We start from the raw sequence: 15,653 nt of genomic DNA, 5'->3' as shown, positions 1-15,653 counted from the left end.
TCAGGAGGAGCAGACAACATATTACTTTCCCCCACATACATCTCTCGTATTGACCAGGAGGTGAAAATTCGAGAAATTAGAGCCAATACAGAGGCTTACCGACAATCATTCTTTCCACGCACTATTCGCGAGTGGAACAGGGTTGGAGGGATCAGATAGTGGTATCGAAAGTATCCTCCGCCACAGACCATTAGGTGGCTTGCGGAGTACGAAGTACATGTAAGCGGTGTCGCCGCACGGTTTGAAACTTTGTGTCGCGCACTGCGCGGCCCCTCCCGCCGGAGGTTCGAGTCCTCCCTCGGGCATGGGTGTACGTGTGTTGTTCTTAGCACTAAAAAAATGGTTCAAATGGCTCTGATCACTATGGGACTCAAAATCTGAGGTCATCAGTCCCCTAGAACTTAGAACCACTTAAACCTAACTAACCTAAGGACATCACACACATCCATGCCCGAGGCAGGTTCAAAATGGTTCAAATGGCTCCGAGCACTATGGGACTTAACTTCTGAGGTCATCAGTCCCCTAGAACTTAGAACTACTTAAACCTAACTAACCTAAGGACATCACACACATCCATGCCCGAGGCAGGATTCGAACCTGCGACCGTAGCAATCGCGCGGTTCCAGAATGTAGCGCCTAGAACCGCTCAGCCACCTCGGCCGGCGTTCTTAGCATAGGTTAGTTTAAGTTACTTCAAGTTTTATGTAAGTTTAGGGACTGATGAGCTAAGCAGTTTAGTCCCTTAGGGATTCACACACATTTGAACATTTTGTAGATGTAAATACTAGTAGATGAATAAAATGGGATGACAGAAGCACGGACGGCGGTACAGACAGAACTGTTTCGAGCCTGAGTGACCGCAGGTTGTTAGAAGCGCGTGTGGGAGTACGTATTCAAAGAATCAGCGCTCACAGTCCTCAATAGGCCTTATGATATTTTTCTGTCGCTTGCCGCTTCTTTCGGCTGTGGCAATGACTTCGGAGATCACGTTGAAATGTCTGTCCCTCTTACACACCCACTCTGTACAGCAAAATAGGCGGCGATAAGCGGCAGATCTGACGAATGAGTACAATGCTGGTGTAGGAACAAGTGTTTCGGAGCTGACTGTCGGCGAACGTTGCTGAACGAGGGGGTTCGCAGCAGGCTGCCGCTATGTGTACCTGTGTGGACCCAACAACATCGTCAGTTACGATTGCAGTGAGCACGGGATCATCGGAGCTGAAAAGTGGATCAGTGGAAACGTGTCGCCTAGTCGGATGAGTCAGGTTTTTTGTTACACCAGGTCGACGGTCGTAGCCGTGTAGGCCGCCATCTAGACGAACGGCTGCTCAAAACATATCGCCTCACGGCCGCAAGCCGATGGGGTCAGTCAGTATTACGAGGGTCACTCCAAAAGAAATGCACACTACTTTTGTAAAAATACAGTTTTCATTCTGCATGTGTCAAAGTTTTACAGTGTGTAGATACATCCTTCCCGCTTGTTTACAAACTTATTTCAACCTGTTCCCGTGAGTGGCGCCGTCACAGCATGTCTTCAAGATGGTTGCTACACTTGACGTTCGTCGGAAGCAACGTGCTGTCATAGAATTCCTGTGCTGTGAAAAGGAGACAGTGGGAAACATCCACAAGAGGTTGAAAAAGGTGTATGGAGATGCTGCTGTCGATCGCAGTACAGTTAGTCAGTGGGCAAGCAGGTTACGCGATGAAAGCGGACACGGCAATATTGAGGCTTGTCCTCGCAGCGGCAGGCCTCGTACTGCACACACTCAAGACAATGTGCAGAGAGTTAACGAATTGGTGATTGCTGACAGACGCATCACAGTGAACAAATTGTCACGCTACGTTGGGATAGGGGAAGGAAGTGTTTGCAGAATACGGAAAGTGTTGGCGTTAAAAAAAGGTTTGTGCCAGGTGGGTTCGCAGGATGTTGACAGTGGCTCACAAAGAAACAAGAAAAACGGTATGTAGCGAACTTTTGGAACAGTACGAGAATGGTGGAGATGAATTTCTTGGAAGAATGGTGACAGGTGATGAAACATGGCTCCATCAGTTTTCACCAGAGTCGAAGAGGCAATCAATCGAGTGGCATCATGCAAATTCACCCAAGCAAAGATAATCCAAAACCACACATTCTTCTGGAAAAGTTATGGCTACGGTGTTTTTCGATTCCGAAGGACTCTTACTTGTGGACATCATGCCAAGTGGAACCACCATAAATTCTGATGCATATGTGATGACACTGAAGAAACTTCAAGCTCGACTGAGTCGTATTCGACTACATCGGCAAAAGCAGGATGTTTTGCTGTTGCAAGACAATGCACGGCCACATTTCAGTCAAAAAACCATGGAAGCGATCACAAAACCCGGATGGGCAACACAAACACCCGCCTTACATTGCTGACCTGGGTCCATGTGACTATCATCTCTTTGCGAAACTGAAAGACTCTTCGTGGAACAAGGTTTGAAGAAGATGACTCCCTTGTGCACGCTGCCAAACAGTGGCTCCAGCAGGTTGGTCCAGAATTTTACCGTGCGAGTATACAGGCGCTGGTTCCAAGGTGGCGTAAGGCAGTTGAGAGGGATGGAAATTATGTGGAGAAAAGAAAATATTATTTCTAAAGGATGTATCTACATACTGTAAAACTTTCAAATATGTAGAATAAAAGATGGATTTTTTTAAAAAAATAGTGTGCATTTCTTTTGGAGTGACCCTCGTACGTGATAGGGGACATTCATTTGGATTTCCGTGTGGAGTGTGGCAGTAATCTGAGGCACCATGACAGCTGTAGACTACGTGAACGCTGTGTGGACCGCCGGCACTCCTTCAAGCTTGACTTTCCTTCACGCTTGATGTCTTCTCCAACGGTAAGGTATCTTTCAGCAGGATAAATGTCCAGAATGGTGCATTATAGTGAGCTTATGTTGACATCTCTGCCAGCAAACTCGCGTGAGCTGAATACGGTGGAACACATCTGCGGGAATTGGGTGGACTTTGCGTAGACATCCAGTGTCATATACCTCCGCTAATCTTGGACTTGCCGAATCCATACTACGCAGAATTACTGTTGTACTGCGTCCCAAAAATGGACTAACACGCTACTGAGCAAGTGGTGTTAATATTTTGGCTCAAGTTTAGATGGCAGGTAAGTCAGTTTAGAGATCGGAGGAAGCCAAAGACAAACAGTTTTCGACGGGATCGTGCCTTCGAAGAACAGTAGTGTCGAGACCTGACTGAGGGCAGACTTAGCTCTTTTACACGCGTGCACATAAATGAGATTGACGCTGTCGCGGTGTCTCGTCACGTTAGCGGCGCCTAGGAGTGGGGAGGGTGATTGTATCGAGTGACGAGACAGCGAGAAATAACCGGGGAGTAGGCCAAGAGACGTGTCCTCTCCGCGTGATTCAGACTTCCTGCCCCCCGGCTCGCGCCACGCGCCGCCACACTAACCGCAGGGTCGTCCTCACCCACTCGCTGGCTACGCAGGAAAGCTGCGTCTCTTCAGGCACACCGAGATATGTGAGAAATGACGCAGTCACATTTTCTGCATACAGCACGACGCCACATCTTCCCCCCCCCCCCCCCCCCCCCATGACCGCCAGATTTTGTCATTTGTTCACGTGTCTGTTTGGCTATTACAGTTCTTGAAAATCAGTTACCACGGAGAAAATGTGGAAAGTAATGCGTGTGCCGCCGTACCTGGCGCTAAAATAAAATCTGAACCCATACGATATCGACAGTCAACTAATGAAAAAGAAACGCTTAGAAACACTATTTTTGTAAATAATAGATTTCAGCTATCAGTCGTCCTTTGGATTTTTTTTATTGGCAGATCTAGATTTCAGCTAGAAACTAGCCATTCTCAATGCACTATCGTTTTTTGGTCAATGCATGTAATGCCTGTTGGTCTGGCTTTGTACACAGTTCATTGAATACTCAATGAACTGTGTACAAAGCCATGCATTGAGCAAAAAAGGATAGTGCATTGAGAATGGCTAGTTTCTAGCTGAAATCTAGATCTGCCAATAAAAAAATTCCAAAGGACGACTGATAGCTGAAATCTATTATTTACAAATCAAAACAACGGTCGCTGCGTGCAACAGCCTCTGAATGGAGGGTAACCTGATGAACACTATTTTTCCATGTGGTGCAGCATAGGGCAGTAAAGCATTGGTTCAAAGATTCTAGCTGTGAACGGTGTAGGAACTACGTATGAGGCGCTAACTACGAATGATGAACACTCAACAATGGTCGCTGACTTGCTGAAAGAGTGGACTGTTGTTTCCAACATCGTTTCGGGTTTGTAAACGATCAGGAAGGCATCGACACGGACAAAACGTGAAAATGCAAGTATTTCGGGTGAGGTAGTTTTGTGGACCAGTGGAAATTTGAACCGTCCTTCCGAAGAACTATCTGACATCTTGCATGTGACACACCAAGCTGTATTATTAATGTTGGCGGCCGGCCGTTGTGGCCGAGCGGTTCCAGGTGCTTTAGTCCGGAACCGCGCTGCTGCTACGGTCGCAGGTTCGAATCCTGCGTCGGGCATGGATGTGTGTCATGTCCTTAGGTTAGTTATGTTTAAGTAGTTCTAAGTGCTAGGGGACTGATGACCTCAGATGTTATGTCCCATAGTGCTTAGAGCCATTTGAACCATTTGATGTTGGCGCCGGTTGCAGCTCACCTCAGGTCATCGACATTACTCAGCGAGCATACTTCCACATACACTAGACTTCATATTTTTTGTCTGGGACACATCATTCCGCAACCACATTAAAAATGTTTCGCATCCCCCAGCTCTGACCAAGGTTTTCGGAAGATTTCCTTTCGTTGTAAGGCAAATGGTGGAACTGGAAATCCCCTCTCAAATGTTCCCGCCTGGGACTTCCTTTGCCCTGTGACCTGCTCGCCTGTTACGTGGGTCACTCCAGTACAAATTCACCAAATTTCTTTAAAAAAATCTAACTTTTATCTATTCCTTTGGAGGTTGTAGAAACATTTTCCCACTTGTATTCAGTTGTAATTCAAGCTGTCTGCGCAAGTCCCACTGTCGTAGAACTTTGACAGCATGGCTTCTGCGCTAGATGTTCGTCTAAAACAGTGTTCTGTTCCGAGAATGAGACAGTGACAGACATTCATAAGAGACTGACAAAGGTATAGAGGCATGATGCTGTTGATCGCAGTGTAGTTAGCAGTTGGGGAAGCAGATTATCTGGCGAAAGTGGGCACACCAATATTCGGGACCTCTCGCGCAGCGGCAGACCGGGCACTGCACAGACTCCTGGCAGTCTGTAGCGGATCCACAGTCTGATTTCTGCTAAGAAACGCACAAACAGTGAACGAACTGTCAATCCGATCGGGAGTAGGAGAAGTGAGTGTGTGCAGAATATTGAGAGAGTTAAAGATGAGAAATATTTGGGCCAGTTGGGTGACGAGAAATCACCACCGAGTCGCAAAGCTTGGGTGGACAACATTGAAACATCCACCCAATCTTCCTGATCTGACACCATTTAATTACCACCTCTTCGGAACGGGAATTGAAGATTATATCTTCCTTGTGAAGAATGGTAAACGTGCTGGTCGTGCCTTCTACCCTGCAGAACTTACTTTAACGTTGGCGTAAGGCAGCTGGACGGAGATTATGTGGAAAAATGACATTTTATCTCTCAAGAAGGTACAACCTACTGAAAAAATATCAAAGATACGGAAAATGATTGGCTATTAAGAAGATATTGCATATTTATGTGGGAATGGCCGTCGTATTTGGCTGAAAACTTCATGACTCCTCAGTGGATCATTTTCGAGCAGTCCGTCCTACCTATAGTAGTACGGAATGAAAAGTGGTAGAAAAATTAAAAACGAAAAGGTCGTCCTAGGAAGCTGGTCGTACTAGCCATCCCAGTTGCCTGCAGCAATGCATGTTTATATTATTCTAAACTTTGTGACGAAACATCTATTTTTGGAATGGTTTTATACTACGTTTACACCTTCACTACTCATTACATTAGGTGTACAGTGCTAGAAAACGTCGGCTAACACACTTCAGATTACCGATACACCGTTTTCTGAATAACAATATGCAGATAACGTATGTGAGTAAAGACACGAGTTTCGAAATCGTTGAGCACAACTGCGGATGTTTTACGCCACTAGATATCCAAAGTAACCATAAACAGTGAAAGTGAGAAAGAGAAGTGGTCGAGCAAACATTCCTCGACATTAGGCTACGTAAAGGGTCATCTTCAGTAGAAAAAACGTACAGTGATTGAAGAAGGAATATTTTTATTTAAGTCCAGGATAGAGAAAAATAAACTGATAAAGGTCAGAGTAGGGAAGTGAACGTGGAATCGATCAAAATTTTCTGAATAACCGTAGATCGGAAACGCGCCGTTTGGAAGCCACCTGTACTTCCAGCACGCAGAAGCTCGTCCGCTAAGCCTCCCTGTTTGGGTATGCCAAGCAGCGCGATTCGGTCTTAACAAAGTAATGGCATTACGGTACACTTAGCGCAGTTAATGTAATAGTCGAGCTTTACCAATAGACATCACAGAAAATTCACATCTAACATAGTCACGGAAAGGATTTTACAGTTTGCCCAGCTTTGGCTGTTCACCTGGAACCATGATCTTCACCTAAATTAATTAAAGCCGCGCTCTTTAGCATAAGAGGTATTCACTGGCGCAAGTTAGTTTAAATGCGTATATTTCTGCGTACTCGTCGCTAATTGGCGGGCGTTTTATGCCTGTAGCTCCACAACGACGCATTTCAGACCTACCGTTATTAGGAAAATTTTTCTCGATACACTTAGCCTCCGCTGCTCTGATTAGCAGATTACTATTATACAGTATATGTGATACGAAATTAACCATCAATAATATCTGTATAGTAAATGCGGAAATTTAATAGAAGAAAAAATAAAGACCTGTCATGTCAGGGCTTAAATTTATTACACGAACAGATTTCCAGAAATACAGATAAATCGTTTATTCTCTGCAGCGTCTACTTCTACGACCGAGAGTGTTTATTGCAGCCCGAATATTGCGCTTTCATAAATGTAACATAAATGGTTAGTTGTTTCCTTCTTCCTGACGTCATTCCATTTCCATCGCACTTTCATCAATTAGTCTCTGCCGATTGTGTATCTAGAATTTGTTGGCGTCTCTGGACCTTTTATTATGCCACAACACTATCTTAACTTATGGGGAGGAGGACTTGGTGCACCTTCTGTATAGAAGCTGAATAGTTTATAGCCCGGCCAAGTCAAGTATGTTCCCAGAAGGAGAACGGTACATTTTGAAGCTGATGGAGTTGAAATCTGCCAGCGATGTAGTTCTTTCTTATTATTTTCTATTTCTCAGAAGTATAATACTGACGAAAATAAGGCATTACATTCCGCGCTGAACCTTTTGTTTGCCTTCAATACACCTCTCCATTTCCTTGCTCCTTATTAAGATTTATTAAAGTAATTGCTTGCTAGTAGTTTATTATTATCGTCTGTGTATGTTGTGACTTATTCAAGCAACAATGCCTCAACGAAAAATATATCCAATTACAGATCGCGCACTTTGACTTGCCCCTGAGTGGTGTGTGCTAAGAGCTGTGGTGGTAAATTCCTATGGGACCAACTGCTGAGGTCATCGGTCCATTGGCTTACATACTAGTTAATCTAACTTAAACTAACTTACGCTAAGTACAACACACACACCCATGCCCTAGGGAGGACTCGAACCTCCGACAGGGGCAGCCGCGCGAACCGTGGCAAGGCGCCTAAGACAGCGTGGCAGTATCTTTCAAAGTAACGGGGGTCGGCTCGCAGTGCATTGACTGTTGGGACAAGTTCTGCTAGGACAGCCAGATTATTCGTAGGCTATTCGGGAAGTAAGATCCGATCGGGCGCGAAATGTAAACCATAGTTAAAATCCGATGAAACTTTGCACAGTTGTGTTGGACAGTGTCTCTAGTACGCCTGTCTATGGCGTCTTCTCAGTTCTAAGCGCACAGTGAGCACGTAAAGATGCCTACAAAATACTGTCTCCCGCGAAGTATGGTGGCCAGGTGAGAGATTTCGCCTGTTGTCCTACAGTCCACATACATAACTGTCATACGGTTCCTTCTTCGTAACAATTGAAGACATGCACGGAAAAACGGGCTAACCCTCAAATGTAAAAACTTAGAGATAAGTGTTGCGATCTGTTGAAGGGTACGGAAACTATCAAAATTGACACTGGTCTCACCACTAAGTCATATTTATATATTTAAGTGATATAATCACTTAGGGGTGAGACCAATGTCAATTTTGATAGTTTCCGTACTCAGCAACAGAACGCAACACTTATCTCTAAGTTTTTACATTTGAGGCTTAGCCCGTTTTTCCCGCATGTATTCACTCCGCCGAGTTCTGCAGGGGCAACGAAGATGCTCCTGCAAAATTTTCAATGGGAGGTGGTTGATCACCCACAATACAGCCCGTAATTGGCTCCCCCTGAGTTTCATCTCTGGCTCACATGAACAGCTAGCTATGAAAACATTTCGGCAAGGCAACGAGCTGTGGGCCAGCGTAGAGAATTGGCGAAAAGCGCAGGGGTACCGTTCTAAGACGAGGGTATTGGAAAGTTGGGACAACGCTACGACAGACGTCTAAATCGGAGCGGCGACTGTATACAGAAGAAGCTGGAATGTTTAGCTAACAGTCGCAAATAAAACATTTTTAATTTTCACAGTGATTTCCATTTCGCGGCCGATCGGACCTTACTTTCCGAATAAAGAAACGAACATGTCATGGGTTAATATGTCGCAGAAGTGAAACATACTTTGACGGCGAATCACTAGTAAGACCAGGTACAGGCTTCTCGCTCGTTTTGGAAATAATATTAATAATCACTACGAACAACAGTGCAACCGAATCAACACTAGATTCACAAGGGTACTTACTGCTGCGACACACAGTGCTGTTACGTAGCTACGGTTGACAAGGAGCACAGCATTCTGGAGTGACACGAAGTCAGCCGGCTTTCACCGATCAGAATGGCCAGGTAGAAGTGTGTGAACTGCACGACAGAATAAATAAAAAAAAAAAAACAATTGTCTGTTCCTTTTCACCGCGATACGCAACATTGCCACCCTCATGACTGTAAACAAAGGCTGCGAGCTCTGTTCTGTGTTTGTGTGTTAGTGGATTAGATTTTTATTTTGTGAAGAGGCGGAGAATTAGTTCGAATTAACACAGACGGGTTGGGATGAAACTGCATAACAACGAAACCCACGCTGGCCAGTGTTCCAGATGAACAGACTGCCCAGATTCGACCCAATTCCGACGCACCTCCTAGTCTCGAAAGTTAGTGCTCGGTATGCTACATGATGCGAGTAAATCCATTGGTCAAAATGTCTCACAGTAACAGAAAACATTCAAAATCTAGGCGATGTCGAAGGGGCCATTTTTTATTAAGAAGACAGAAGGACACGCGTTTGAAATAAACGCTGGGTTTAAAAATCGATCCTTCAGTATCGATAACGAATTCTTTGAAACATAGTAAATCGATGTAAAAGATACAACACCGATACTCGATAATGGCACACAGGCTACTTGTTACCGCTGTAAATAAGTTTTTCGTGACTTAAATGAATCTTTTTGGGAATATGTCTCACAACGACACCAATAAAGCACTTTTGCTAGTTGTCAAACGTGGCCAAGCACACCATTAATCAACCACACCGCTTAAACCTCAGAGATGACAACCTTTCACGGTTCATTCTGTTCATGCTTTAGTGGTATGTGTCTCTGTCGTTTGAGTCTTGTTTTTCTTTCTTTTTTTTTCTTCATTGCTAAAATGATATTTCGACTTACATAAATACATCCTCCATTTATGATAAGTAAGATAACATTTGATCCAGTAAATATGAGTACTTACATAAAGGAAACCCACATATCCAGAATTAAGTTTCTTCTTTGTATTCTGTTAGTTGTCGAATAATTGAAGGAGTCAGCGAAAAAAAAAGTGCTAAACCTCAATATAGCAACGTTGAGTCTAGTCACGTTAAATGTAGTGTTTTCGAATGCGTCGCATACTGGTAAACAAGTACTTCTAAATTGTTGATGGTGTACAGCAACCAGCTAAAAATTGGTTTCTGATTATTTTATTCAAAAAGATCCTTTACCCGTTTCGGATTTACACAATTCATCACAAGACGGCTTTCAAGCTCTTGTCAAAACATATGATGCACTGGTTTACTGCTGACTTGCCGTGGAATGTCCATGTGGTGCATCTATTTTTGCGGTTTTCTTCCAACGAAATACAGTATATTCACAAATATGTTTGTATCTTCATCATCACATTCGTCAGTTTGCATTATACAATACTTTCGTTTGGTCAAAAAACGATTTTCCACTGTGACCACTTTTTTTATTCGCAAAACACTATTTTTTTATATGTTGTGAATGAAAACATGTGGTGCACATTGGGAATTCGTTTCGTGGCCAAACGAAAGTGTTGTATAATGCAAAATGACGAATGTGCTGATGAAAACATCTTTGCGAAGCCGGCCGCTGTGGCTGAACGGTTCTAGGCGCTTCAGTCGGGAACCGCGCTGCTGCTACGATCGCAGGTTCGATTCCTGTATCGGGCATGGATGTGTGTGATGTCCTTAGGTTAGTTAGGTTTAAGTAGTTCTAAGTCTAGGGGACTGATGACCTCCGACGTTAAGTCCCATCGTGCTTAGAGCCATTAGAACCATCTTTGCGAGTATAATTCATTGGAAGAAAATCGCGAGACCAGATGCTCCACATGGATATATCACGGCAAGTCACCAGTAAACCAATGTATCATTTGTTTTGACAAAACCGTGAAAGACGTCTGGTGATGAATTGTGTACATTCGAAACCGGTAACGGTGCTTTTTGAGAAAAATAACCGAAAACCAATTTGTGGCTGGTTCCTGTCGGCAAGTAATTTATTTCATACAACAGCCACTGTCTCCGACCATGTTTTTATTTGACAAAATTGCAACAAGTAGTTCTATTTGTACCGCCAGAAATTTGTACTATGTAAATTGTTTTGTCTTATTGCGTTTGTATTCAAATGGCTCTAAGCACCATGGGACTTAACGTCTGAGGTCATCAGCCCCCTAGACTAGGAACTACTTAAACCTAACTAACCTAAGGACATCACACATATCCATGCCCGAGGCAAGATTCGAACCTGCGACCGCGGCAGTAGCTCTTTTGCGGACTGAAGCGCCTAGAACCGCTCAGCCACAACGGCCGGCTGCGTTTGTATTCTTGTATTTGAATTTAACGAGCATATAATGTGCTCTCGTGTGTTTCCACTTTCTTCCGCCGACCCTTCAGTTTTATTCTTTTCGTATGTTATTTTGGAAGATACTGCCACGCGGGGTAGCCGCGCGGTCATAGGCGCCTTGCCACGGTTCGCGCGGCTGCCCACGTCGAAGGTTCGAGTCCTCTCTCGGGCATGGGTGTGTATTGCCCTTAGCGTAAGTTAGTTTAGGTTAGATTAAGTAGTGTGTAAGCCTAGGGACCGATGACCTCAGCAGTTTGGTCCCACAAGAACTTACCACCAATTTGCTTGCTTTGAAAGATAATTATTACAAATAACAAACAGTTTCAAACAGTTTTCACGCGGTCAGTTTTAACATTAAGGATGATTATGAATTGATACAGCAATGTAGGGACATAACATTCGCCTACGAGCTACGTCAGAGGTTATTTTATTTTTTTAACCCTTACGTTGTTAGGAAGCGTAGTCCAAGAAGTGGAGGGGAATTCCGTGATACATTCAAGTGGAGTGAGTAGTAAGAATCACTTTTTACGTGAATCGCTATATGAACTACCAACAGGTAATTAATAAAATCATTACAGTCTCTAAACAAAAAAGTTGTGGGATATGTAACGTAAATTATCCCTTTTTTGGGCCATCACCCCTCTGGTTTGTTGCGACTTGCAACAACTCCGTCTCCTACTTTATTTATTAATAAATTGATACGAGACATATTTTTATGCTGATTTTTAAACCATTGTGTACAATCATCATGGGGTAACATTGATGTTAGATACATCTACACTACTGACCATTAAAATTGCTACACCAAGAAGAAATTCAGATGATAAACGGGTATGCTTTGACAAATGTATTATACTAGAACGACATGTGATTACATTTTCACGCAATTTGAGTTCACAGATCCTGTAGACCCTGAGAAATCAGTACCCAGAGCAACCACCTCTGGCCGTAATAATGGCCTTGATACGACTGGGCATTGAGTCAAACAGAGCTTGGATGGCGTGTACAGGTACAGCTGCCCATGCAGCTTCAACATGATACCACAGTTCATCAAGAGTAGTGACTGGCGTATTGTGACGGGCCAGTTGCTCGGCCACCATTGACCGGACGTTTTCAATTGGTGAGAGATCTGGAGAATGTGCTGGCCAGGGTAGCAGTCGAACATTTTCTGTATCCAGAAAGGCCGTACAGGACCTGCAGCATGCGGTCGTGCATTATCCTGCCGAAATGTAGCGTTTCGCAGGAGTCGAATGAAGGGTAGAGCCACTGGTCGTAACACATCTGAAATGTAACGTCCACTGTTCAAAGTGCCGTCAGTGCGAACAAGAGGTGACCGAGACGTGTAACCAATGGCACTCCATACCACCACGCCGAGTGATACGCCAGTATGGCGATGACGAATACACGCTTCCAATGTGCGTTCATCGCGATGTCGCCAAACACGGATGCGACCATCATGATGCTGTAAACAGAACCTGTATTCATCCGAAAAAATGACGTTTTGCCATTGGTGCACCCAGGTCCGTCGTTGAGTACACCATCGCAGGCGCTCCTGTCTGTGATACAGCGTCAAGGGTAACCGCAGCCATGGTCTCGAGATGATAGTCCACGCTGCTGCAAACGTCGTCGAACTGTTCGTGCAGATGGTTGTTGTCTTGCAAACGTCTCCATCTGTTAACTCAGGGATCGAGACGTGGCTGCACGATCCGTTACAGCCATGCGGATAAGATGCCTGTCATCTCGACTGCTAGTGACACGAGGCCGTTGGGATCCCGCACGGCGTTCCGTATTACCCTCCTGAACCCACCGATTCCATATTCTGCTAACAGTCGACCAAAGCGAGCAGTTATGTCGCTATACGATAAACCGCAATCGCGATAGGCTACAATCCGACCTTTATCAAAGTCGGAAACGTGATGGTACCCATTTCCCCTCCTTACACGAGGCGTACAACAATGTTTCACCAGGCAACGCCGGTCAACTGTCGTTTGCGTATGAGAAATCTGTTGGAAACTTTCCTCATGTCAGCACGTTGTAGGTGTCGCCAGGGGCGCCAACCTTGTGTGAATGCTCTGAAAAGCTAATCATTTGCATATCAGAGCATCTTCTTCCTGTCGGTTAAATTTCGCGTGTGTAGCACGTCATCTTCGTGGTGTAGCAATTTTAATGGCCAGTAGTGTATGATTTTGTGTTGATTATTATCAGCTATCAGTGCTTAGACGTTGACGATGAAATCGAAATCATGACGTTCTTCCAACATCACTCATTGCTAGCCGTAGAGAGATGTGTGAGCATGTGGTGGGTCTACTCACCGAGGCTGTTGTCGAGGGGGTGCGGGTGCAGCAGCTGGCCGCCGCTCTGCGTCTGCGTCTGCACCACCGTCTGCGTCTGCCGCACCGCCGCCATCTGTAGGGCAAAGCAGCAACCATCACACACACCGCTGCACACAAAGCAGGCAGAGAGCTTACAAAGCTAGCAACAGCATAGGCTTCGCGTCTGAGGTTCTGGAGCACCCGTGCACGAAAACTCCTCCCAGACACCTCCGACCTCTTGCAGAAATACATTTGACTGTCGATAGTTCGAAATTCGAGTGATCGAAGAAAAAGTTCGAATAACTGATAATTAGATCTAACGATAGTTTGACCGATCGTGATGGAATTAAGAATCCTATCGAAATAAGGGTATCCCCAACAAAAGTGAAGTTAACAATGTGACTTTAGTTTAATTTCAATACTAGGCCCTATTCTCATTTATTTACAGAACGAAGCAGAAAGAAAAACTCAAATTGATTAACTTTTTAAACGTACGGCATATAGACATTTTCTAAAACACAAAAGACACTTCAGGTTTACCATTTATAGCAATCAGTGTTCTTTTTCTGCTTCTGTCACCTCCAGCGCGCCTGGTCAAGCGAATTTTCTATTGTGACCGTTGCCGTCTACTTCCGTCCTGATGATGTTAATTACGAAGCATTTCCAATGACAACTTTGCCTCGTTTATATTCACAAATGGAACTGGCTCTGCTCCTCCTTCTGCTACGTCATCGCCTTTGTTCTTGTCTCCCGCAGCCGGCCGGGGTGGCCGTGCGGTTCTAGGCGCTGCAGTCCGGAACCGCAGGACTGCTACGGTCGTAGGTTCCAATCCTGCCTCGGACATGGATGTGTGTGATGTCCTTAGGTTAGTTAGGTTTAAGTAGTTCTAAGTTCTAGGGGACTGATGACCTAAGATGTAAAGTCCCATAGTGCTCAGAGCCATTTGAACCATTTGAACAGATTTAGGGGTCTTGCTGGCCGTGGGAGTACCTCAACGTCACACGGACAGTTCATAGAGACAAGTGCAATGCGTGAACGAGCCTCGTTCTCTTGAAAAATGCCACCACGACACGGTCACGTGAAAGGTAATATATAAGAATGCAGAAGAACGTACCGTTCTGCCTCCAGAATTCCCTCAATCACCAACACCCGTAACCTAAAGTCATAAGCGGTGGCTCCCGACACCGTGACGCCAGCAGTAAGAGCACTGAATCTCTCCAAAACATTCAACGAATGGGGCCTCTCCTCAGGTTGCCGCCATACTCATCGACAGTGGCCATCCGGGGTAGTGCAGAACCTGCCACGGCACCATTCCAAACGCAGCCGTTTTTGTTGTGGTGTTAATGGCAGCCTACCCACGGTATGGTAATTCCCTTGTCCAGCCGTTGCTAATCTCTGACCAGTGATGTGGGATGACGCAGTGTTTTGCGAAAAGTACATTATTTGTTCTCGGGTGATAGCCGCAAATGTGAAGGCTGTACAATGTGCTTGGTGCCCAATACAGCGTTCCTTGCCTGTGGTAGTCGTTGTTGACCGTGGCCGAGCGGTTCTGGGCGCTTCAGTCTGGAACCGCGCTGCTGCTACGGTCGCAGGTTCGAATCCTGCCTCGGGCATGGATGTGTGTGATGTCCTTAGGTTAATTAGGTTTAAGTAGTTCTAAGTTCTAGGGGACTGATGACCTCAGATGTTAAGTCCCATAGTGCTTAGAACCCTTTGAAACCCGCCCCCCTCCCCTCCCCCCCCACCCCCCGTTGTTGACCGGGAACATGTGTGCCTACCTTCACGTTCTCGTGTAGTACGACATCGGGACACTTTAACATCCGAATGTCTCATCTGTATAATACGCGATTCGACCAGCCGGTCAAATGGGGGCCCACATTGAGACGTCTGTCAAACTCTTTCACGTGCTGATAACACTGTCTCACACGAGTATACGGCATCCCCGTGTATTTCACAGCAATCACTCGAATCTGACGCTGTTCACGCTCCTTATATGCCCTGCGGCGCCTGGTAACAAGACAGACACGAAGAACGCTAACGTACTCTGATG

The 15,653-nt window shown here is 45.1% G+C and overlaps 1 protein-coding gene across 1 annotated transcript in view; it reads right to left on the bottom strand.

The window, feature by feature from the left end:
• The window catches only part of LOC126174559 (serine/arginine repetitive matrix protein 1), a 377,731-nt gene that overhangs the window by 132,607 nt on the left and 229,471 nt on the right, over window positions 1-15,653 (bottom strand). Inside the window, exon 2 of the mRNA XM_049921045.1 lies at window positions 13,604-13,697. Within this exon, the coding sequence (XP_049777002.1) occupies window positions 13,604-13,697 (94 nt within the window). The remainder of the gene's footprint in view (window positions 1-13,603; window positions 13,698-15,653) is intronic.

The sequence above is a fragment of the Schistocerca cancellata genome, chromosome 1 (assembly GCF_023864275.1).
Source record: "Schistocerca cancellata isolate TAMUIC-IGC-003103 chromosome 1, iqSchCanc2.1, whole genome shotgun sequence".
NCBI classification, from domain to species: Eukaryota; Metazoa; Arthropoda; class Insecta; order Orthoptera; family Acrididae; genus Schistocerca; species Schistocerca cancellata.
This window is presented reverse-complemented; position numbering and strand designations above follow the sequence as displayed.